The sequence below is a fragment of the Triturus cristatus genome, chromosome 3_2 (genome assembly GCF_964204655.1).
Source record: "Triturus cristatus chromosome 3_2, aTriCri1.1, whole genome shotgun sequence".
NCBI classification, from domain to species: domain Eukaryota; kingdom Metazoa; phylum Chordata; class Amphibia; order Caudata; family Salamandridae; genus Triturus; species Triturus cristatus.
This window is the reverse complement of record NC_140584.1, coordinates 885,252,252-885,278,975: the sequence shown is the minus strand read 5'-3', so window position 1 is coordinate 885,278,975 and position 26,724 is coordinate 885,252,252. Positions and strand designations below refer to the sequence as shown.

The following is a 26,724-nucleotide window of genomic DNA, read 5'->3' as shown; positions in this document are numbered from 1 at the left end:
TCTGGCATTGGAGAGGATAGCTGTCTTAGCCATTCATGACTACTTAAATTCTCATGTCTATTTTCATCCATGGAACCCAGTATTTTGCAGTTTTCCTCTTCTTGTTCATCCCTGCTTTTCTCCTCTCACCAAAGAGTCCCTGCCCCCTGAGTGGAGGACCATGCCCTTAGCTAGCCCTTAGCTAGCCCTAAACAGCCTTACACCACTCTGGAAACTTCCTTCAAACTGCTTAACACCTAGACCCACTAGCTCCAAGATAGTGAGCTTGCTTATAATCCCTGTGTACAACACACAGTGATTAATATTTCAAAGAGGCAATTTCTGCTCATTATTTTAAATACGTTTTGCCTATTTCAAACAACAAGATATGTGGAATTTGTCTTCTGGGCAGGTAGTTTATAACAAATTGCACTTGTTATAACGCATGCGTTTTCTACACATACCATTACAACGCAAGTCGTTACCACAACTTGTTGGGGGGGTGGATTTTTCTGGCGTTTGGAATAGTATAATTTACTATTCCAACTCCATTGTGTGCCACAGTATGGAAGGTGTTGGATTGAAAATCCAGCACCTTCTGCCCCCTACAGCAAGTCGTTGTAATGACTTGCATTGTGATGGCATGCGTTGTAAACGATTCCCGTCCTGACCTGTCGCAGTTTCAGAAAAGATTTGACTTTGCCAGCTGAGATAACTTTTACTTTCATCGTGTGTGTGTGTGTGTGTGTGTGTGTGTGTGTGTGTGTGTGTGTGTGTGTGTACATATGGATATATATATGTATGTGTATATACATCTACCCCACCCCCTTCAAAAAAGCAAAGGTTAAAGTAATGTTGTAATTGGGCGAATTGTGAGTGATAACATACGGTTTTATAGTCAATCATTTCACTGCAGATGTTCCAGTGATATCAATAATGTGATAGAAGGTGTAGTGGATGGTGTAATATGTGGGGTAATTAGCAGTGCATGGTGAGGTTGAGAGTTATAGTTACCTTTGAGCACAAACTAAAGTTACTTGACATAACTAACTGGTGAATTTCTGTGGTTCTTGGAGTTTAAAACATTACATTATCCCTTAAAATTCCACCTAAGTATAAAGTTAATTTAACCTTTGTTAATTGGAGTGAATATTTTTTTCATCTTTTTTAACATAAAGTAATATTTTATTACCATACATAAAGGCAGTGCACAGCGACTAATTGGCTGCAGTGGCTGGCCTTCATCCTGGCCAGCAGCCACCCACCTCCTCAAGCCCCCAGCCCCCTGCAGGCTCACAACCACCCTCCATTTTTTTATGTTTTGTTGTGACCGGGGGGTGGGGGGCTTCCAATGTGACATCCCTGGGGATTCGTTCCAGCTTAGCGGTTGCAGAGTACATACCCAGGGGCATCCCAAGGATCAACTGATCCACAGACCCCCCAACACAGAGATACGTATGTATGTGTCTGCGGTTAGGTATGTGTATATATCAATAGATAGCCAACCTTGTAGCATAACTTGGAGCAGCAAAGATTGACTAAAACAATGAAAAGAGTTACAGTGTAACTCCTGTCTTACAGCTACCCATTAAACCCAACATTCCAGGTGGAAGGCATGCCCTGTGCAGTGCCATCGCCAAGTGTTTGAAGTCACTACCCCACACTGAGAAATCAATGTAAACTGTATTTAAATGTGGAGGTATCACTTGGACTCACTTTGGGTTCTGGTCAAGATCCAAGCCATTTCTACTTACCTACAGTTCCATTTCTGCACAGCCAGCACTTGGCCACTTAATTTTCTACTCCATTCTGTCCTTTCCCAACCCTCTGAGTTTTGCCTATCCGTTGAAGGTGATCTTTGACCCTTAATTTCTTGTTGCAGGTCTATATACCTAGCTCCAGCGAGATTTTGACAGTCAGTTATTCTGTTAATTTTTGAGGGGCCTAGTCGTTGCCTTTAATTTTTCCACTCAATCCCATACTGACTCCAGAGTATTGAAGTAGGTGGCCATAGAATTAGGCAATACCTTTAACTAGGCTGGGAACAATAGATTGTAGTCTAGCTGCATTATTGTCATTTTCTCCATCAAAAGATTTGTAGATTTTATTTTATATAATCCTGAAAACATGATTAAATCAAACTATGTTCTATGCGCCATTCACCATCTCTATTCCAGTAATTGAGGAATTTTGCAATAATATGACTGAACAGAGGAAAGGGTGGGCTAGAAGGAAGATGTATGACCAGAGCGCCGTTGGCCCCTCTTAATTATGATGCATGTGGAGAATTGATATGCTATGGCCAGGTTGCTCAGATTTTCAAGACTTCTCAGCTCTATACTATCTGGATGATATAATCTTTAAGCATTATTGACTGAACTCTACACACTTTCTTCCAAGATGCCAACACATTTACATGAGCGATTGGTATCACTGTGCCCCCACATACATTTAATTGTAAAAAAACCAAAAAAGTACCCCTTTATATCAAGAAATATAACAATCACATTTTAGGTATGGTAGTCGGCACTTGATGAGGAAAATTGTAACTGATAGGAATGAAAGTTCATTTTCAGTGCTATGTTTGTGACACAATCTCATATAAACAAATTAATTAGCAAATCTGTCCTTACTCTGAACTAAATAAAATGATTAGGAAACACATATATGAATATTTAGATGTACTTGCATAAGGGGTGGCTTTTAGAATCTTTAAGATTGTAGATACTTTGATTAATAAAAAGTCAATAGATTAAATTGCGTAGATTATACAAAATATCATAGCACGTATGAATGCTAAAACATATTGCTGCTTTTGAAACTGCATATTAAATATATTTATCATATAATGTAATGGAAAGGGAGTAATCTCACTATTTCTTGAGTACAACTTTCAGGTAAACTTGGTAGAAAGCTTCTGACCAACACTTATAAATTGGTAATGGGGCTGAAGTTGCGAGGGAGTCTCTTGGATTTCTTGGTTTCAAGAAATGGGGACCATCTAGGTGGTTGTAAGCTCACATGATGTTTTATCCTTTGAGAAGACCATGAAAACATTTTGCCTTGTACTGTTGCTAACGAAGAGCTGGGTGATGTGGGAGTTGTATGAGGGTTAATTACTAATGTTTAGAGTCGTTGAAGACTTTGTGGCTTGATTGAAGATAGTTTGTTGCTTTCAAATGTGAGGAGAATTATGTCTGATAAGACAGTTCTTGCTCATTTTGTAAAGAGGAGCATTATACATTGAAATTGTTTTGCTTTCTAAGTTTGTTGTCTGTATTTCTTAATCTGGTTTTTGGACAAGTAATAAGAATATCATAAAATGATGTTTGTTTATTCATTTTCAGCCACTTTACAATCAGCCATCGGATACGAAGGTGTACCATGAAAATATCAAAACGTAAGCTGTCTTTCTATGTCTCATTGAAATGGTTATTTTATCCAGTTTTGAACATGAGATATTACTCAGTGTGTTGGTTTAGTTTACTCGATTTGAACACCAAAGTTTCACAGATAGTTATTCATATTGTGTTTAGTATGCCTGGGCTAATGATGCGGTCTGGATTTTCACATTTTGTAATTAGTCTTGGAAGGGGAAGCATAAGACCTCACTTTGGCCAAAGAGGAGGTCAAAGTTCAGGATATCTTGTGATTGGCATTTCTGGGGACACTTTGTACTCTTTTTCAACGATGTGTTCCAATCTTTTGAAGTAGAATCACTGCATTATCTGAGTCTTGTGGACATATTTGGTTAAAGTATTAGGCGGCGTGTATGAGTTGGCCAGAGTACATGGAAAATGAAGAGTATAGATAGTGATCACAACCCCCTCACCCTGTGATCCTCTCTCCACCCACCCCTTTATCCAATCTGTCACGTACCAAAGGAAAACTATTCTCTTGCCACAACTTCTGATGGACTGAGGCTGGTGTGGAAATTGGAGGACCCCCTGTGGTCTTTTAACATCTCTTATTCAGTGTCATTTTGCTCCTTTTGATCTCTGTCAGAGTGCACAACTGGGGATCTCCTTTTTCTGTCATTTGTTGATATTTGTTGTGAAATTAAACTAACATTGCTTGAACCCGCACGTAACCCTTCTCATTCCGCCCCTAAGTGGTTTGATACCTCCTTCTCTGACTAGGAGGTACTTTTGGATAGTTTTAAAAACTGAATCTAGGTGTGCAGCGGTGATTTCAGCTTCCCATGCTCTATATAAAGCTGCCATTAAAAATGTCAATAGCAAAAAATATAAATGGGACTCCTTAATCAACTCTTCTGAGACTAGGAATATCAAATAATTATAGAGTACTGTTTGAGTAATTACAAGCAGTGATGTTAATTCATTTAGCACAAATATGCACATAACTTCAGAACTGGAGGTTGCCCATTTTTCCCAGATTTGTCGCTCAACCTCTTGCCATGATGGATTACTGAATCTTTCTCAAACTGATTCAGGTGCCGGTTTCATCTTTGAATTATGCAAGGTTATCCTTGCATTGCAGGAGAGTCCGTCGGGTAAGGCGCACAGGCCAGATGGAGCTTTTTAAGTGTAATATCGAATTATGGTCACCCTTACTTACCATTTTTTTTTTACAAACTTTCTAGCAATTGCATACCGCGTTCTTGGTCATTGTTAACCAATTTTTCTATTTTCAAAAAAGGGGGCCAGCAACATCCCAGCTGCTATAGGCCTATTTCTGTCATTGATTTAAAAATTAAAGTCCTGGGTAGGGTTATTTTTAAGAAGACCCATGAATGAGCAGTGAAAAAACAATTGTTAACCACTGTCAGTATTTATTTCAGGAAGATCTAGATATCCTGCATAATGCTTAAATCTTCATCTAATTGCAGCTAAATATGTTATAGCTAAGCAGTGACCCATGTACCTGGCCTCCATGGATCTATCTTGTGCATTCGACTGAATTAATTGTTTGAAGTTTTGGTCACCCTACTTGTGCTCGGACTGAATGATACTCTGGTACACTTTCTTGCCGATCTACATTCTGGTCTGGAGGCCAAAGTGCACTTTGATCCCAATGGTGAGCTCTCACCCCCTTTAATCTTGAGCGTGGGTAACTTCAGGGTTGTGTACTAGCACCCAGTTTTTCTCTTTTATATCAATAATTTGAATCATCATTTAGTTGAATATGGTTAGGGCTGCCCTTAATTAAATCCATCCCGATCCCGGCTTTATTGTATATGGGCGGCAGTCTTACTGGCACACGCCCAAAAAGTCTGTAGCTCCTGGTTAGAGCCTTTTCAAATGTTATGTCTGATCTTGATTTGGAGACAAATTTGAATAAATCCAAATTAATGGCATGCGGTCGAAGCAGTTCCGCTTTAGGAGTTTTCTCTGTCAATGGCAAATTGTTGAAGGCTTCTCAGCTTTCCTATTCGGAGATCATTTTTGACTCCTCCAACTCCTGGAGTCATAACCTGTCTGACAGAAATCAAACTCCTACAATCGGTTGGTGCTTTGTTTAACTTATCCTCTGCGATTGGAAGTAAGCTGCTCTCCCCACTGCTAGAAATGTATAATAGACAGTGTGTGCTGGTTGCATTGTATGGTGCTTAAGTCTGGGGTTATGTAAATGCGCAACTTCTTTAGTTGGAAGCGAGTAGTTACCTCCGTCAACTTCAGAGGCTTCCTCCCTCTAGCTTTAGCTTTATTTGTCCTGAGGAGCTGGGCCTCCCCTTTCTAAATGATCTTATCAAACATGCTTTGCCTTTTTGTTTGTTTAATCCACTTGTAAGCTTTAACCAACTTGTTATCAGCGACCGTTTAAGTTGCGAAAAGAGCATTAAAATAACCTAGCTGTCATAGATTAGTACAGCCCTGGAGACAGCTAAAATTTGTATGTTGGACAGATTGAAAGTAAAGGAACAATTTTTTAATAAGAGGTATAGATGAGGAATGTGAAGAGCTGCTAAACCCTCATGTTAGGTCATATTCTGTAATACTGACGAGTCTGGAAATTGAATCCTACTTACTAAGAGTAGTTGAGCACTGGGATAGTAACTCTTAACTCTTTTGCAGACCGAGGTTATATGTTCCCAAATATGTTTTCCCTTGGGACAGTATTACGGCTCCAAGATTTGTGCTTGTCCCTGTGATGGTCATTCCTATCAGACACATCTTTTATATTTTGTAAATGTTACTGAAAAGGTACAAATCTATTCCATGGCTTTGTGATTTTTACTGTCGGAGAAGGGGTATGATGGCTGCTTTGCTGTTTGTTCTTTTTTTAAATCTGGAATGAGATGCAGCAAATCGATGCTTTATAAAAAAACATTTTAACACATTTTATTGTAATATGTTTTACTTTTATGATTTTAATTTTTAATCAAATATGGTATAACATAAGTATATTTATTTAATTTCTCTGTGTATGTGTATATATGTGTATATATATTTTTATACATACAAACATAATGTATGAGCGTGAGTGTCTATATTGATGGCTAGAGAGACGATGCATAACGAGTAACCTTGTAATAGTTAACCACCAACATTGCATCGTTTTGAAAATTTCACCAGAACCATGAGACAGCAATATAGGACCATATTACATGGTACCTGTAGTTTTTTTTATATTACAGTTTAATTTTGCATTTTTTTAACCTGGAACAGTTTTTCAAACCGGAAAAGTTGATTGAAAATAGAAAGTGTCATACTGGACTATGCTCTTTGGTTGTCTGCGGTAATAATCACAAAAAGTTGAGTAAATATGTAGTTAGAAATGAGGATTTTTAGAAAATAATATCCTAATACCCTTTACATTGTTAAATAAAACACATTCACTCTTTAGAAGGGAGAAATTATTGAAGGCATTTTCTTCATGTTCCAGCTACCAATAGAATAGGATTGTTTAGTTTTTGTTAAACTTTCATGAGCAGATTGTTGATAAAATAGGGGCCAATGGTCCTATATATTTTGATGCATTATTTTCATATAGAAACAAAAATGCAGTGTCCAGTTCAAATGCAGAAAAAATAATAATGTGCTACATAATGCCACATAATTTAGATAACCCTGATGGGGTATGGAGTCAAGTTCTGACAATCTCAGGCTTGGTAAAGGATATGATCTTTTGTTGCGATGCATCTAATACTTGTGCAATACTACTACTGGCTTCATCCAGACCTATGGGCATATGGGTTCCCCAACGACAATACCTCCAGTCCAGAGAGTCTAGGGGCTGATCATAGTCACATGTCCTCTCTGCACCACGGGTTGAAGACTTAACAAGCATCAACACTTGTTTCTGTTAAATACTAGTTGTCAGTGACAGATGTTAATGCATACCATGGCACGCAATTGTTGGCTTGGATGATTACAAACACAAAACCATGTTTACCGTAAGCATGCATAATGTTGTGTGCAAGCTGAATAAATCAAAGCTTATACAAAATAGAAAACACTGGCACATAATTTCGTGCTCAGTTACTGCATGGTCCTTTTGGTCCTGATGGTGGTAAAGCTCTACAGTGCAGTTTGTGGACTGCCATTATGAAGATGAAAGCCATATTTTACAGCAACTTGTAAAATATTTTTCTATATGTTTTATGTTTCCCTGTGAAATATTGGTTTTATACCACTGTATGTTGGGCAATATAAGCACCCAACCGTGACACTTTGCTGTGAACATAGCACATCCAACTGTATCTTGTAGTGCTGGATGAAATGAACAGGACATGCTGTGCTCAAACACTGGTTGGCAGAACCTGTACTTGAGGCTTGTATTCTGTTGACATGCTGGAGCAGGATTCTTTCAAAATGGCAATGGTTACATGTCTGAAAAGACAGAAAGACCCCTTAGAAAAGTTTGGCTGGTTGGACATTTTGTTAATTCTGGGCAGTTTATTAGACAGAGCCAATTCTAGGGTTTGTGGCTATGCGCCTACTGTTGCCTTTTTGGAGTAGCAAGTGGGTCCTTGGGATTGCCTTACCACTGTAACCATTTGAGGAGGAAAAAGCTGAACACAAAATAAGTTTCAGGAAGATTTCGAACCATGGATTAGTCCTGAGCCATTTATTTTACTTTGCCAATAAGATAGAGAACCTGTTACAGACCATAAATATTCTAGATTAAGAATGCCACTGTGATATTATTACTAGTAATATTAATAATTTTCAGTATATACATGGTTGTTGTATTATGATCCTTTGCATGGGGTTCAAGCTTCTTCTTGGGTTCTTGAGCAAGATTTGGGGATTAGTTAGGGTAGGAGTAAGAACTGGGCTCCTTTCAATTCAAGGACAGTTAGATTAGAGCATATGAGACAGTGAGATTAGAGCATATGAGTTCCACTAAATATTGTAGTACTCAGATTATATGAAGGAAGATTGTATTTTGCAAGCTTCATAAGTACTGCGTAGTCTCCTTTATAGAATCATGTTAAAGTAGCATAGAACCCTATTAGTCTCTTGAAAGGTACCATGAAGTGTAAATCAAAATGGTATTGTCGAATGTAATTGTAAAAAATAAATAGCAATAATTTAGAAAACAAAGCATGCTCAAGACGTGATGTTGGTAGTCTCTAATGAATAGATCAGAGTGTGTGCATGTTAGACTATTTTGTACGCTCCATATCTTTTAGAGAGCGTGGCTTTTCTGCTTATTCACTTTAGAACATGCTGCGTTTCTGTATTCCAGATGATGCTTTTTTTCTTATCGAGATGTGGATGCAGAACGTACTATTGTTGAGACTTGATGTTGTAGGGATTCTGTAATCTACTGCAGTAGAATGTGTGGATTGGAAGACCTGCTGTTGGGCTCTGCTGTGTGGGGATTGTGGAAAATGCTGAACCTTTGGCTCTGTGTTCAGACTTGATGCAATTGTAGGCATTGTGTGGATTACCTAACTTGATTATGGTGCTCTTGTAATATGAGCAATGTTTGATGATTGATAGTTGCAACTTTTGTCTACAAAATCATTTCAGATTGAGTTTTGGAATTTTTCTCTCCTTGACACCCATTCGGATATTATCCTGCTTACATTCTCCCTGAAATATTGAAGGGTTTATGCTTTTGTTGTAAGAAATGTCCCTGATCAGGACCTGCACATCGTCAGAGCAACATCAGTGGGGGTAGCAGCAACAAGCACTGCAGAGCTTTAAGTGAACTCTGTAGCTGCTCATACAGGCTGTTTCCAAGAGTCGCTGTACTGTTTACTGAATACAAATGTTAAATTGAAGAAACCCTGGCACACGCAAGGAAAAAGCCACTGGTGGTAATCGCCTCCACTTTCCGTGTGTGATATAAAAGGTTGCTGAAGTGTCTTTGTAAACAAGTTGACGTTGCCTGTACAGATTAGATCTAGCAATTGCACCTTGATGCAACTGGCTATCTGGATCTCTTTTATGATGACACCTGCTGCACTGATTATATAAACAAAAATAAATTTTAATAAATGATGTTGGCCCTGGCTTTGCAATCTATCTCTTCCTATGAATTGTGTAAGCTGTGCTGAGTCAGCACCTCAAATGACCAGTGGAAGCAATAGTTACAAGAGGAAGGAAAGGCTCATCTTTCAAAATACCCACCATGTGTATACAGATAAACACTGTTTTGTAATCTTTTTTTTGTACCGGTCAATGTCGCCCTAGTGGTATTTCTCGGGAGAGGAGTCCATATTTGTGTGTGCCACTTATCAAATATACCACCCCATAGCTTGCCTTGTACACGCTTCGATTTTGTTTTATTTTTCCTCCAGAAACCAGGTGATGAGGAAAAAACTGATCCTGTTCTTCAAGAGACGGAATCATGCACGGAAACAAAGGGTAAGAAGTGTATTTATTGTATTCTTATATTTTATTAACTTTACCGGATATTTATTCTCATACCTTGGATTTAAGAGTTTACCTTGGATTTCAGAGTTTAACAAAGACTAAGCAGTAGAGGTGGCAGACGGGTAACTATTTGACTTTACACCAATCTCCAAACTTAGTTTTAACTTAATTAGCTAAACTGAATTGTGAAACTTCACAAGCTCAACACGCATGAGGATTTTACAGGACATCATACCACTACTTCAGAAAGGCAACTTAATGTATGCCTTAGATCTGAAGGACACCCACGTCCACATAGCTATTCACCCAGTGAATCAAAGATACCTGCGGTTTGTGGTTACTGGACAACATTACCAGTTTGAAGTACTTCCATTTGGGGTTACCACAACCCCAAGGGTCTTTACCAAATGTCTGTCTGTAGTAGCTCATCTCCGGAGGAGCTGCATCTACGCATTTCCATAGTTGAACGACTAGCTGATCAAGAGCGCCACACGCCAACTATGCTTACCACATACCCAGACCACCATTCAGACCTTACATGGTCTAGGTTTTAACATCACTGTGACAAAATCCCACCTCCAACCCCTACAAGTACAGCCCTTTCTTGAGTCCATCCTAAACTCGACGGTGGGAAAGGGGTTCCACAGCCCAGCACGAGTGCAAGCCTTCCAAAATGTGCTGCCTCTTCTTCAGCCATATCGTCCGGTGACAGAACTGTGTTGTGACTGCTCGGCATGATGGTATCCTCCATAGCCATAGTTTTGCAGCGTTAATCTTTTGGATTCACATACTGTGCATCATTACTCTATCTAGTGGTTGCGTCCGGAATTCTCCGGTATCCTAGTACTCCTTCTTTTTTTGTTTTTTTGTTTGTGGATTTTGACGATTCCACCGTTTGGTGTCTTATCCAGTCTCTCCTGACGTCCTCCCCAGTAGCTCCCACGCGTGTTCGCAATCGTTTTTTCTACCATTGGGATTGGAGGCATAGCTGAAAGCTCTCCAATCTGCGAAATTAAGAAGTTTCATTGATTTTAAAAAAAAATCGAAGAAGTTCACCAAAGAGGTACTGGAGAAAAATGATTTGATTGCATACGTCGAGACCATATCTGAGAATTCCCGGATAGCGGCCCCTGTTCACTAGATATGGAGAAGGCACCTTTCCAGTTCTGCCCTCTATGCCACCAAAGCTTTGCCCAGAAGGACAACCATCAGGTGTATAACCTTTGCCTCTGCTCAACCACAACAGTGGCGACTGTGATGCTTGTGCGGATTTCAAGCCAAAGACGTTGAGGGCAAGGGAAACCAGAGGCAGGCACACTACACCATGTAAGGCCAGAAGTAGACTCCATCTCTTAAAGACCTGGGTTTGCTGAGCCACGATGAGGATAACTTCGCCGAAGGGGCAGAAGGAAAAGGCTCGGATGTTTAGATGAGAATCCTCGTCGAGAGGGATTATTGCAAGCCGAAAGAAAAAAAAGAAAACATTCAAGAGGAGAGTTTGGAACAACAGACTCTCAAACACCGAAAGCTGTATCTGCGCCAAAACATCAGACTGAAGGCAATCAAACACATAAAGAACCCCGGGAGTTCCACAGCAAGTACACCACAGGTAACCGAACACCCAAAAAGACAACCACTTCGAAAGATTATCCAAGTTGAGAGGTCTTAACGCTGAAAGAAGACGAAGGCCGGGAGACAGTGAAAAATCTGATGAGTGTACACCGCCGAAGGAAACCTTGAAGCCGCACTTAAAGTCTTCGATGGTGCTCCACCCCGAAGAGCAATCTGCTGAAATAGAGCTCAAGAAAAAAACGCCTCGAGGCAGAAATGGTTGCAATTCCGCAGAAGAAAAAGGATTTTGATGCATCAATTTGGAAATTCTAAATACCTCAAAAGCCTTCGGAAAGAACAAATGGAGAAGGATGTCGAAGAATTAGACCCCCTCTTTGACACCAGAGCAGCAGGAGGAGGAAGAAAAACAGGAGTTCTTCCTCGAACAAGATGATCCCGATATCATGGAAATGGATGTGTTTCAGGACTCTGAAGGTTCTGAGTATGTGGAAACTGCATTGTAAGACATTGAAACAGATTCCCCAGATGAGGGAATGGACTTGTATCCGTAGAGGTCATCACCTGCGGATGATATTACAATGTGTGGATAACTCCTGAAAAGAGCAGCAGATAAATACGTTGTGCAATTAGAGGAGGAGAAAAACACAATCCTGCTTCCTCCTAGAGACATTGCTGCCTTCTCAAACCAGGAACTAATTCATTCCAATGTTGCCCAGCCTTCTGGATCAAGGGTGAGAGGCTTCAAGAAGCCTGCAATGTGCAGATATGTTACGATGAGGGCAGAGGAAACAATGCAAACAGTAGTCTAATGATCCTCTGTACATAAGATGAACAGTCCCAGCTGATTCCATCATTGCAGCTACATCCAGGAAAGGAGAAAACATCCCAAAAACATAGGGACCACTTCCAGATAAAGAGAGTAAGAACATGGAAATGTTGTGTAGGAAATTTGAAAGAGGTACAGCAATACAGTGGAGAATAGCCAGGTCAAACTCTCTCAATAGATGCGCATAATAGAACTGTGATGCAATTGCAGAGCTTATGAAGCACTTGCCCAAACACCTTTGCAATAGAGCAGCTTCTCTAGCATAGGAAGGGAAAACATTGCGAATACATGCATCAAGTCGGCACTAGCAGCAGCTGACACTGCAAGTTGCCAAATGATGGCTAGAACAGAAGTCAGAGGTACAGGCCAACATCAATACGCCGTTGAATGAGGAGCAACTGTTTGGTAGCACAGTGGATGAAACCCTTCAACAATTAAAAAAGGATAACGAGATGGCCAAGTCAATGGGAGCATTGCAATTCAAAGGAAACCTAAGGAGAGGAACACCAGTCTGAAGACCAGCAGGAAGAAGTTGTTCCCTGGTGCAACTTCACACCAAGAGTTTCAGGGCACAAGCCAAGCTCAGACATCTCACCATTGGCAGTGGCAGACACAGGGACGCCAGCCCTTTCGGGGCGAGCACAAGGAAGAGCACAACCTCACAGAGGAGGAGCAGCAGTCTCCTCCAGCAAGGGACTAATTAAGGCATCAAACACTCTCGCACACAACTCCTGTGGGAGGCAGACTAAAGGACTTCCTTCAGGAGTGGAGGAAGGTCACCTTCAGGTATTAATATAAAATTTGGATACTGCACCTACTCAAAGGAATCCCTGCACTCTCCGACATCCCAGTCCTCAGCAGCTCTACTTGGTTATTTGGCTCCTGAGGTCATGGAGTGTAAAGCTCCAGCAGGAATGCAGGTCTATTCTCAAAGAAGTATGCAGGCCTTCTTACTAACTTAATGGAAGAGTTGTGTGCACTACTGTCTTCCTAAACGTATAAGTTCGAGGCATGTGGGCTGCTGAATTCATATCTGTGCATAGATCGCCGCCTAGTGTTGGGTCCGGATGATTGCACATTGTTGTCCTTGAAGAGTCTTCGAAGTATCCTGAGATGGGTGACTCCTCCCCTGGACCACAGTGCGCATGGGCATCCTCTCCATCCCCAGATTGTTTTTTTCCGCCATTGGGTTCGGATGAAACTATCTTCGCTCAACTTCGGAATACTTAGTTTTAGGCCAAAAGGCCCATAGTTTTCGTCGGTACAGTTACCGTTCGGTGTCGACTACTTGTTCTAGTGCACCACACCCTCTTCCAAATTTCGAATCGAATTGGTCCAAACTTCGACGCTCCATCGACGATGGAATCGAGAACTCCGTTCAAGAGGTGTCCGTTGTGCCACGCCAAGTACCCTCACATCGACGTCCACCCGGTCTGTAACAAATGTCTCTCGCCGAATCACGACGAATCGAAATGCATGGCCTGCGCGCGGTTCCGATCCAAGAAAACTCTACGGAACCGACGGGCAGCGAGGCTCGAGGCGCAGCAGGCAGCGCCCGCACCCACCAACATATTCAGCACCGAGGACGAGGACGCCGAGAGCGTGGAAGAAATACTATCTAGCCCCGCTTCGGAGCATGGTTCCCGATCGGACGAACTCCTGGCACATTATGACAGGTCACATTATGACACGCTGGAGTCACTGCTCCAACACCTACCAGAGGAGTATAAAGAGTAAGCGGAGCTCCTCATTAGAGAAGGACAACTCCTCACTAATGCGTCCATAAAATGCGCCCTAGACGCAACTGAGACAGCGGCCAGGGCAATGAACACAAGTGTCAAGATACGACGCCGTGCCTGGTTACGCATCTCAGGCTTCAAACCCGAGATCCAAAACAATATCCTCAACTTACCGGTTAACACGGAATTTTTATTTGGCCCAGACGTTGACACTACACTAGAGAAAATAAAAAAAGACACAGATACTGCCAAATCTATGGGGGCGCTACAAACCCAACAATTTCGTAGTGGCTCCTTTCGTCGCACTGGAAATAGGGGAACGTCAAGGGGCCAGGGGTCACAACAACAGTATGCTAAAGGTGGCACACAAACCACCTACGACAAAAACAACAGGGGTGGATATCGTGGATCCAGCACCAAGGGCAGGGGACGTGGATATGGCAACACCAGGTCCTCCCCAAAAAACAAACAGTGACGCCCTCTCCCTACCCCCCGACCACTTAACACCTGTCGGGGGACGACTCCAGCTGTTCCTGCCCGCATGGAAGAACATCACCACGGACAGGTGGGTCAGGGACATCATTCAACATGGGTACTGTCTGGAACTAACTTCCACTCCACCCAACATACCACCAAAGCACCGTCCTATGTCAGCCGAACACTTAGATTTACTCCAGCAAGAAGTGCTTGCTATGTTCGCAAAAGGGGCCATAGAAGTAGTGTTCACCGCCCAGCAGGGCACAGGAGTGTACTCTCTGTACTTCTTGATCCCAAAAAAGGACGGCTCGTTCAGACCTATCCTAGACATGCGACCCCTAAACCTATATATACTGTCGGAGCATATCCATATGCTCACCCTCCAACAGGTTCTCCCACTACTCACTCAGGGGGATTTCCTAGCTACGCTAGACCTGAAGGATGCATACTTCCACATACCAATACACCCTTCACACAGGAAATACCTCCGATTCACCATTCAAGGGAATCACTATCAGTTCAAAGTTCTCCCCTTCGGAGTAACAACAGCACCCAGGGTCTTTACCAAGTGCCTGGCAACAGTGGCCGCGCATCTGCGAAGACAAAATATTCACGTCTTCCCTTATTTGGACGACTGGCTAGTTCAGGCCAAATCAGCACAACAATGTGCCACCCACATGTCCCACACCATTCACCTTCTTCACGATCTGGGATTCTCACTAAATTACCCAAAATCAAGTCTCCAACCTGCGCACGTACAACAGTACTTAGGCGCGACAATCAACACTCTGGCTGCCACAGCTCAGCCAACTTTAGTGAGAATCAACAGCATGCAACTGCTGATCTCAAAATTCAAACCTCAACACTCCCTTCCGGCGCGAGTGTTCATGCAGTTGATGGGCATGATGGCCTCCTGCATCTTCATAGTCCCACACGCGAGACTACATATGCGCCCGCTTCAGGAGTGCTTAGCACGTCGGTGGAATCAGGCTCAAGGACAGTTGAAAGACCTAGTGTTGGTGAGCGGTCGGGCATACAACTCTCTGCATTGGTGGAATCCACAAAACCTTTGCAAGGGCCGACCGTTCCAAGAGCCTGTTCCACAAATAATACTGACAGCGGACGCGTCTCTCCAAGGATGGGGAGCTCATGTACTCAATTACACAGTGCAGGGACTATGGACTACACAACAAAAGAAGATGCACATCAACCTTCTAGAATTGATGGCAATCTTCCTGGCAATGAAAGCATTCAAAGTACACCTGTGCAACAAGGTCGTGTTGATCCGGACGGACAACATGACTGCCATGTACTACATACAGAAGCAGGGAGGAACACACTCTCCACAGTTGTCTCATCTGGCTCAGAGCATGTGGAAGTGGGCCATTCAGAGGAACATATTCCTCATGGCGGAACACCTCCCAGGCAAAGACAACCAGATGGCGGATCTGCTCAGCAGACACAGCCACCAGATGCACGAGTGGGAGTTACACCCATCAGTGCTCCAACCGTACTTCCAGCAGTGGGGTCATCCAGAGATAGACCTATTCGCCACAAGGGAAAACGCAAAATGCCAAAGCTTTGCCGCCAGGTTCCCACATCCACAGTCGCAGGGCAATGCGATATGGATGAACTGGTCCGGCAGATTTGCGTACGCTTTTCCCCCAGCGCCGTTGATACCGCTAGTGGCACGCAAACTGCGACAGCACTCTCTGACACTCATCCTGGTTGCTCCAACATGGGCACGCCAGCCATGGTACACCACCTTTCTGGAACTTTCCGTGGTGCCGCATCAAAGGCTGCGGATCAAACCCGCGCTTTTGACGCAGAACCATGGAGAAATTCAACACCTAGATCCGCAACAGCTGAACCTGGCAATCTGGCTCCTGAAGTCCTAGAGTTTGGCTACCTAAACCTGCCACCTGACTGTATGGAGATCATTAAGGAAGCTAGGAGACCCACTACCAGAGCTTGCTATGCAGCCAAATGGAAGAGGTTTGTCATTTATTGCAACAACAATCACACTAACCCGCTAGACTCATCTATTCAGAACATAATCTGCTATCTATTACACCTATACCGATGCAATCTGGCATACACCTCAATACGTGTGCATTTAACAGCAATAGCAGCCTACCTCCAAAACAGGCAGCACCTCTCTTTTTTCAGAGTGCCTGCCATCAAAGCCTTCTTGGAAGTACTTAAACGGATGATTCCCCCAAGGCACCCCCCGGCACCGGTGTGGAACCTCAACTTGGTGCTCACCAGACTAATGGGTCCACCCTTTGAACCTCTCCATTCGTGTGAGATTCAATTCCTCACCTGGAAAGTGGCTTTCCTGGTTGCCATCACTTCCTTAAGAAGAGTTAGTGAACTCCAGGCACTAACCATTCAGGAGCCATTTATACAAGTTCACGCAAACCGGGTCGTACTACGTACCAACCCCAAATTCATGCCTAAAGTAATATCGCAGTTCCACATGAACCAAACCATTGAACTGCCTGTTTTCTTTCAAAACCCACAAAATGTCGCGGAGAGGATGCTCCACACACTAGATGTAAAGAGGGCCCTCATGTACTATATTGACAGAACTAAAAACTTTAGGAAGACTAAACAACTCTTTGTTGCCTTCTCTCCACAACACAAAGGCAACGACATTTCCAAAGCAGGTATAGCCAGATGGATCGTTAAATGTATCCAAATTTGTTATCAAAAAGCTAAACGCACATTAACGATTCCACCACGAGCCCACTCAACACGGAAGTTAGGGGCGTCCATGGATTTCCTGGGAAACATTCCTTTACAAGAAATATGTAGAGCAGCCACATGGTCCACTATACATACATTTACCAAACACTACTGTGTAGATGTACACTCAAAACAGCAAGCAGCTGTAGGACAGGCTGTTCTCAAAACTCTTTTTCAGACCGCTACAGCTGGCACTGGTAGCCACCGCTAATGGGAGGTACTGCTATGTATTCTATGCACAAATATGAATTCAGCAGCCTACATGCCTCGAACTGAATATGCTACTTACCAGTATGCATCTGTTCTTGGCATGTAGGGCTGCTGACATTCATATCGCCCACCCTCCTCCCCGGCGCCTGTCGCAGCTGCAGCTCTCAGAATTACTGTATAGCATGGTCATCACTTCCTGTATCTACTCCATCACTGCCACAATGGCGAAAAACAATCTGGGGATGGAGAGGATGCCCATGCGCACTGTGGTCCAGGGGAGGAGTCACCCATCTCAGGATACTTCGAAGACTCTTCCAGGACAACAATGTGCAATCATCCGGACCCAACACTAGGCGGCGATCTATGCACAGATATGAATGTCAGCAGCCCTACATGCCAAGAACAGATGCATACTGGTAAGTAGCATATTCAATCCTCTCTAGCAGCGATACAAGACATTGTCTGTTATCTGCTCCAACTGCAGAAATCAGGCCTTGCCTACACTTCTATTTGATTACACCGGTCGGCTGTAGCTGCCTACTTGCAAAATAGGCAACATATTGTTCGAGGCATATGAGCTGCAGTTTACACACTGTGCATAGATCGCCATTTGGTGTTGGGCCCGGATGTTTGCAGTTGTTTTTCCTCTTGGTAAGTCTTTGGAAGTCACGAGTTATGTGACTCCTCCTTTGGATCATATTGCGCATGGGCTTCGGCTCCATCCTCAGATTGTTTTTTTACGCCTTCGGTCTCCGATGTGTTCTTCGCGCTCCGGTTCCGAACCGTTTCAGTTCTTCTGATCGGCACGCAATCCTTTCCCTTTCCGCGGTATTGTTTCGAACGCGATCTCCACACTCGATGCGACTCTCTTCATTCGATGTCTTCGATTCCGGTCGTCGACGAAGGCCTTCGGGCCTTCCGGGCCAACTGTCCTGGCTGATGGAAAGGACGCGTCAAAGTTTCCCCACACCAATCTACATGAGGTGTGCAACCTCTGCCTCTCCCCAGAACACGAGGCAAGAGACTGTCCGGCTTGCAAATCCTTCTGTTCGAAGAAGACTATTCGGGACCGACGAGCGAGGAGAACAATGGCTCACTCGTCGATTTCAATCCCCGACGACATCTTCGGAGAAGGCGTCGATGTTCAGGAAGAGCAGCACACCGAAGCGGGCCTCGTCAGCGCCTCCGAAGCTGACAACTCCGATGTCGAGGACATCACTCCGGCATAGAGGGGCGTGAGTACTAACATCGACCCCCACCCTCGACGACCTCGAAAAAGGCTTCGGTCACGCCTTCGCCCTCGTGCCTAGGCACGACCAAAGACACTGCTTCCCATACCTCGTCTGAGAAGTTGGCCTGGCATATGATGTCCACTAGTTATAGGGGACACCTTGCACCAGTCCAATTCGACCTCTTAAGGTGATAGGTTAAAAGACAACCTTTAAAGAAAGCTATCCTAGTGGTAGCTGTGGAGAGCAGCCTTCAGGCTAAGTCTTGAAGGAGTGTTAAGCTTATTGTTTTACCATGGATAACCTCTTGAATGACCAAATGAAAGAGTAGTCCACACAGGTATATATTCAAAATATATGTATTTTTTCTAAGAAAAAGTCCCACTAGTCTCTTGTGAGGCTGGAGGTAAAGATACAATTCAATAAAGCGTTTATAACAACAATAAATAGCACTGGAATCCAGGGCCCCAGGGGGGGACCAAACCATACATTAAAGTGGTATAAGAACCACGACAGTTCTGCAGACAGTGCCTAGGGCACCTAGGATCGCTGGCCCCTTACGAAACCACCCAAGGTAGTGAGGAAGGGGACCCACGGGAAGCGTATGCAGTGTTTAAACTACAGTCGGGATCCCTATTAAACCCTATGGGAAATGTTGCGGTTGGAAATTGCAAGAATCTGGACACTTCTAGCAGGAGTTAAAGTTCAGGAGTTTAGAGTTAAGCTCTTGGAGGGCCCACACCCACGACAGTACCGAGGTACCACTTTTACCTGCCCCAGGGAAGCCGGGTGCATAGGTCGTTTTCGGTGTTGGGTCGATGTCTCGTTTTCAATGGAAAAACGTGAAGAACTGCTGCTGGCGTGAAGCGTTGTCTATGTCGTGCAGATTGAAGATGTAAATCTTGAAGGTAAGGACCTGAAAGCAGAGGGGACAGAGTCTGGGTCACTAGCCAGTGACCAGGGGCCTTTGGAGAAAGAGCCCTTCAATGTCGGGTGTTTCCAGGTTAAAGACGGGTAGCTTGGATCAGCAGCCACGGGGTCCAGGAGGCTTCAAGGAAGGCCAGCTTCTGGAGGGCGACTGTCCCACGAAAGATGAAGGCCGCTGCGGTGTTAGTGTCCGGATTGGATCTACTAAGCCTTGGCAACCGCAACCCATGCAAGAATCAGAAAACAGCTACATTGCTGACCCACGAGGTCTGAGCGAGGTCTCCAGTGAGGAGACTGTAGAGCAGGCCTAGAGCAACCAGGGGAGCCCTTTAAAGTGAAGATTGACCTCCGCTAGGGCCCACCAGTCGAGAGACAAGGGACCGCGGGAGGCAGCAATTCGGAGTGCGTAAAGATGAGCCCACGGGTCGCCGGAGCGGGCTGGAGCGTCGTCCTTTGGCACAAGTAATGCTGAGAGGTTGGCTCAATGATGGGCCAAAGCACAACTTCCCCACTGGTCGGGTTCGTGTGCTGTGCAAGAGGTGGCTGGTGTCCTGGGGTGTTTGGTATCTCGGCACCCACTGGGTCCACGGTGCTGAGCTTTGCTGTGCACACTCACTTGGCTCTGGGATGCTTGGGAACCCACCTCCGGGTAGGCAGAAGTCTTAGTTGTCCGTAGGAGCAGCGGAGTTCCAACCGGGTCACTTGCAGTGTTTCAGGTGCCTGCCAAGCAGGGGGGTAACTCCTTTACCCCAAGGTAGATTTCTTCATTCAGCTGAGCAGCAGCTCGTCAAAGGTTCAAGTCTTTGAAGCAAAGTTCTCGTTCAAGATTAATCTGAGGCTCTGGGGACCCTGCACCCACCTTTATCCAGGGATTAGGGGAGTGTCCAAATCAGAGCCCACCAATGGTAGTTCAGGCGGGAAAGGGTGGCTACACCCTCTCCCCTTTGTGTTTCCCGCCTGGGCAGGGGACAGGATGCCCCTGAACCGGTTTGAGGCGGTGTATGCAGAAGTAGGCACTGGAGAAGCCTACGTGCAAGTTTGAAAGACATACTAAGGTGCACCCACCCAGTTCCAATCCACGTAGTCTGTCTGGGGAGGTGGGGACACCTCCCTGCAACAAGATCCCTATTGTCCAGCTGCCGTGGCTGGAGTTCTGCCCAGCAACAGGCAGCCAGAATCATGTGGGTGGCGGGTAGCATCCATTTTGTACTACATGTGCTCTTTTAAATTGGTGTCTAAAATCTGCCGCTTTTACCATATCACCCCTCTAGCAGGGTGAAATCATGCCCTCATTCCCATGGCTGGATTGGGGGTATGATTCCAAGATGTTTGACACGAAACATGACATGGTTCTGTGCAGCCCCTGTGCAGCCCCTCTCAAGTTATCTTACTTGTAATGCGGTTAAGATTATATGGTATGGCTGCACTACAAACAACCTCGCAATAGTTTTAATGAAGGTTGCAGAGGGGCCCTACTCAGGTAGGGGTTCCCCGCACACACATCTCAGCACCCTGCCTTGTAGGATTAGCAAGGCCTGCCTTAAGTGTGACCTATGAGGATATATGTGTTGTATTTAAGTGGGATACAGGATACCTTTATCCCTGTAAGGTGTGCAAGCACCACCTTACCCAGACTACAGTAGTGGTCTGGTGGTGTCAGTTTGCATGGCTGTCCCAGGGGTGGCACAATAAGTGCTGCAGCCCCTGGTAGGCCTCTGAGGGACCCATGCCCTGGGTACCTAGGGTACCATCTACAAGGGCTCACAGGGTGTCCTTAGTATCCAATTGGTATGTACCTAAAGTACTCACATCAGTTTAGAGAGGAAGCAGATAGGCTGGGGTCCTGGATAGCAGGGCCACAGCCTGGCTAAAGTTAAAAAACAGTTGAAAAACAGTCAAAATATCAGCAAAAAGTTGGGGGCAACTATGCAGTCGATGCCACTCTCCTACACCTCGCTTTCGGGCCCGGTTAAGAAGCCCATCAAGCCTTCCGGCGGCTCGTGCTCGAGCCATCCTGCCGTCGGTGCCGAGAAACACTCATCGGCACCAGCACTGAAAAAGAAGGCGGCCTCCTCCTCCTCCGTGCCGAGCTCCACACTGAAGCACTCGGCGCCGAAGACTGGCACTAGCTCCTCGGTACCGACACCATTCCCGGAGCCGAGCAAAAAACAAAAGGCCCTCGAAACCCACACCTCGAAGCCGAAAGTCATCTCGGAACCGAGGAAACAAACAGACATTTCGAAGCCCCACGGTTCAAAACAAGGAACCGATGCAGAGTCGACGCCTAAGAAACCTACGGCTCCGACACCTTCGGCACCGAAGGATCGGCCCCCCACATATGAACTATTTCGGCCCGATCCACTACAAAAAACACTTGTGAAGGACCCTAAAACTGGACATTTGATGCTCAGCATAAAAGAGACCGCTGGACAAGCCTGCCCCAGCTCCACCTCCAAAGAGAAGACACTTTGCTACCTCTCTTTTGAGACTGCCTCCACCCCCTCCTCCACCCCCTCCTCCACCCCCTCCTCCACCCCCTCCTCCACCCCCTCCTCCACCCCCTCCTCCACCCCCTCCTCCACCCCCTCCTCCACCCCCTCCTCCACCCCCTCCTCCACCTCCTCCTCCACCTCCTCCTCCACCTCCTCCTCCACCTCCTTCTCCACCTCCTCCTCCACCTCCTCCTCCTCCTACTTCTCCTCCTCCTACTTCTCCTCCCCCACCTCCTCATTCTCCTGCACCCTCTCCTGATGAGGATGATGACGACGTCTACGACGACACAGGGGACGGGCCGGATAACCAGCCCACAGGGGACCCCACTCCTACAGGCTCCCCGGATCCATGGGACTGCTACAACATCCCAGACGTCCCAAACGTCCCGCAGGACGACCTTTACCCTTCAAGACCGTCCCCCCTGAAGACACCATGGGGTTTAACCAACTGCTCCATAGGGCTGCACACTACCATGGAGTTGATCTCCATACAGACCCCGTGGAGGAGGACTTCCTCCTAGATACTTTTGACACTACACAGAGGGCCACTTCTGCCCATGCGTAAAGGGGTTAAGCAGCACGCACCGGAGGTCTTTAAAGACCCGGTCAGGGCCAGTTTCATCAACCCTCGCATTGAGAAAAATATAAGGCCGCCCCTACAGACCCCACCTACATCAGAGGCCCAGCACCACTAGACTCCCTAGTAATCTCCAATGCGAGGAAGCGTGCAAACTCCCAGGCATCCAGTGAGGCTCCACCACCCGATAAGGAGTCCAAACTCCTGGATGCCTCTGGCAAGCGAACTGCATCACAGGCTGCCAACATATGGCGCATTGCAAACACCCAAGCGCTTTTAGCAAGATATGACCGGGCAGATTGTGATGAACTGGAAGCCATAATGCAACACCTCCCTGACAAATACAAGAATAGGGCCAACAAGCTAATCCAGGAGGGCAAAATAATCACCAACACCTCCATTCGTTGCGCCCTCGATGTAGCTGACACCGCCTCTAGGGCAATTAACACCAGCGTCCTCCTGCGTAGGCATGCCTGGCTACGAATTTCAGGTTTTAAACCCGAGGTGCAGAGTTCCATCCTCAACCACTCCTTTGACGAGCAACATCTGTTTGGCCCCAACGTCGACGTTGCCCTTTAAAAAATGAAAAAGGACACAGACACAACAAAATCTATGGGAGCCTTGCAGTCGCAAGCTCCCAGGCACTTCTTTCGCTGCTCTTCCTTTAGAAGCAACTCTAGAGGCTACTTCTCCGACAGCGCCTCCACTTCGTATAAGGCCCCTACCCAGTCCACCTTCACTAGGGGTTACCAGAGAGGCGGCTACAGGGGTAACCACAATAAAGGCAGAGGCAAAACTAACACCTCCCGCTCTGCCTCCACCCCCACCCAATGACTTCCCTCCACTCCCCCCAGACCATCCTACTCCGGTCGGGGGCAGACTCCACAATTTCCTTCCTGTCTCTACCATCACTTCATACCGATGGTTGACACAAATAATTCGGTCAGGCTACAGCCTCGAACCAACATCTACCCCCCCCCCCAACATGCCACCCAAACAGTGCCCAATGTCACAGGAACAATTGTCACTTCTAAAGCAGGAGGTAATCTCCCTCCTACAAAAGAGTGCAATAGAACTAGTTCCTGCCCACCAACAAAACATGGAAGTTTACTCCCTATATTTTCTCATACCGAAAAGGCACGACACTCTAAGGCCCATCCTGGACCTCAGACCCCTAAACCACTACATACACTTAGACCATTTCTACATGGTCACACTCCAGCAGGTGCTTCCCATTCTCTCAGAATGACTTCCTTGCCACCCTAGACCTCAAGGACACCTATTTCCACATTCCCGTTCACGACGTTCACAGGAAGTTTCTCAGATTTGTAGTGGATGGTCAACACTATCAATTCAAAGTACTCTCATTGGAGTCCCACAGCACCACAGGTGTTTACCAAGTGCCTAGCGGTAGTGGCAGCACACCTGCGAAGACAACACATCCACGTCTTCCCATACCTAGACGACTGGCTCATAAAAGCCAGCTCATACAACCAGTGTGTACAACACCCTCATGCCACTATCCAACTACTTCACGAACTGGGCTTCACAGTAAACCACGCAAAGTCCCACCTGCAACCGTTCCACGTAAAACAATACCTCGGTGCCACCATAGACACCTCAAAAGCGCTAGCCTATACCAGTCCTGCCAGGATAGCCAGCATTCAGGCTCTACGCGCCAAATTTCAACCGGAACACTCTCTTCCAGCTCGAGTGTTCATGCAACTTATAGGAATGATGGCCTCTTGCATATTCATAGTACCTCACACAAGACTCCAGATGCGTCCTCTCCAAGAGTGCTTAGCACACCAATGGAACCAGGCCCAGGGTCAATTGACAGATCTGGTGTTGCTAGACGGTCGTACCCATCGCTCTCTGCAGTGGTGGACCACCAAAAACCTTTCCAAAGGGCGACCGTTCCTGGAGCCGGTTCCTCAGATAGTACTGACAGCGGACGCATCGCTCTCCAGCTGGGGAGCTCACCTACTACATCACACCATGCAGGGCAGGTGGACACCTCAACAAAAGTTTTGCAGCGTGAATCTTTCTGGATTCACTATGCTGTGCATTATTCCGCGATCTTGTGGTTGGGTCCGGATTCGTAGTCTCTCCTTTGTTTTTTTTTTTTTTTTTTTGTAGCCCAGGTGGGCGTCGACGTCCACCATTTGGTGCACCTCCCGTGACGTCGTCGTGCTTCCTGCGGAAGTCCCACCTTTGGGGCGCCATCTTCAGATTCTTTTTTCCGCCGTTGGGTCTGGATCGTCATCGGGAAGCTCCAGAAGTTCACTCGGAGGAAGAAGGAAGAAAAGCGAGTTTCATCGATAGAATCAAGAGAAGACATCAGGAAAGAACAGATTTCGACAGGAACGCGAAGAAAGAAGACCAGCGAGCCTTTTTCTTCGACGACCTTGGAGAATGCACGCTCAGAGACCCTGAGCGAAATGGACAAGACGCCATTCAAGTTCTGCCCAAACTGCCACCACAAGTTCGCGCAGAAAGACCTGCATCCGGTCTGCAACCTCTGCCTACCGGTGGATCATCAGAGTATCGACTGCAACGCCTGCTCAGTCTTCGCGCCGAAGACACTCAGGGTGAGAGAGAGGCAGAGGAGAGCCAACGCCAACATGGAGGGCCAAGGAAAACCCCCGACACTCTACGCGCTGGGCCTCGACACGGACGACGAGGACAACGTCGCCGAGACAGCCGAAAACTTCACGGTCGTAGAGACCGACAAGAAAAAAGAAGACGAGGTAAGAGAATCGTCGAGCGCAAATCAAAAAACACCTCAAACACGAGGGTGACTCGAGAAAAACTGAGTCAAGGTCCACGAAGGGAGCCCCGGCGCCGAAAACTTCGACGTCCAAAGGGGGAACTTCGGACAAAAGGCCCAGCGGATCCTTACAAAAGGACTCCCTGGCGCAGAAAGACGCCGAAAGGCAAGGGTCGTCGAAATCATCCCATGAAACGGGCCGATCGACGCAGAAAGAACGTTCGACATCGACGCAAGTTTCATCGAAAAGACCCGCGGTCGACGCCGAAAGCATCTCCGAAATGGAGAAAAAGAAGAGGCGGCTCGAGGCCGAAATGGAGAACATCCTTCAAAGGAAGAAGGAGTTCGACGCCAGGATGAAGGAATTCAAGATTCCAACGGTTTCATCGGCGGACGTCGGCGAAGTCGAGGATGAGTTCGACGCCGAAGGGCTGACAAGGGACCTCGAAGAGGAAGAGGAGCCCTATTATGAGGAAGAAGCCGAGGAAGAAGACCAACAATCGTTCTTCGAATCGGCGACATCTACCGGCAACGACGTCGAATGGCAAGATCTCGACACCGAAAACCCGGAGGAGGCCGTGGACACGTACCCCTCGAGGCCTTCGCCACCCGACGACATCGGGGTGTACAATATGGTGGTGAAGAGCGCAGCAATGGCCTTCGGCGTCAAGCTCGACGAGGAGAGGCCGAAAGCAGATTTTCTCGTCGAAACACTGCTCCCCATCCAGACTAGGAGCCAGTTCCTCCCCATGCTACAAAGCGTGATGAACCAGGGGAGAGAAGCCTTCAAGGAGCCTGCCACCTGTCGGTCGATCACGCCCAGGACAGAGAAAAAGTATAAACACTCCTCCCTGGACCCACCTTACATCAAGGGTAGCGTCACCGCAGACTCCATCATTGCCTCCACGGCCAGGAGAAGGGCCAACGTGCCAGCAACCTCGGGCCCACCTCCAGATAAAGAGAGCAGGAGAATCGACCTCACAGGCAGAAAGGTCGAGAGGAACGCCGCAATGCACTGGCGCATGGCGAATTCAAATGCACTCCTAAATAGACACCAGTACCAACACTGGGATGAAATGGGGGAGCTAGTAAAGCACCTCCCCGAAGAATACCGCCAGAGAGCCTCTCACCTGGTAGATGAAGGCAAGAACATCGCCAACTCCTGTATAAAGACGGCGTTGGATGGGGCAGAGACTTCAGCAAGACTCATGGCCATAGGGGTCACAGAAAGGAGGCATGCATGGCTAAGAATCTCGGGATTCAAACCGGAAGTGCAGAACAACATCCTTGGCACCCCCTTCAACGGAGAGACACTGTTCGGAGCAACGGTGGACGAGAAGCTCACCCAGCTCAAGAAGGAGAACGAGACAGCGAGGTCCATGGGGGC

General features: G+C 46.2%; 1 protein-coding gene across 33 annotated transcripts in view; it reads left to right on the top strand.

Annotated features, from left to right (window-relative positions):
• NCOR1 (nuclear receptor corepressor 1) overlaps positions 1-26,724 on the top strand; it is a 1,832,391-nt gene that overhangs the window by 291,327 nt on the left and 1,514,340 nt on the right. For all 33 annotated transcript variants that reach the window (XM_085649294.1, XM_085649293.1, XM_085649281.1 and 30 more), the window contains 2 exons: positions 3,327-3,379; positions 9,695-9,761. In XM_085649294.1, the coding sequence (XP_085505420.1) occupies positions 3,327-3,379; positions 9,695-9,761 (120 nt within the window). The remainder of the gene's footprint in view (positions 1-3,326; positions 3,380-9,694; positions 9,762-26,724) is intronic.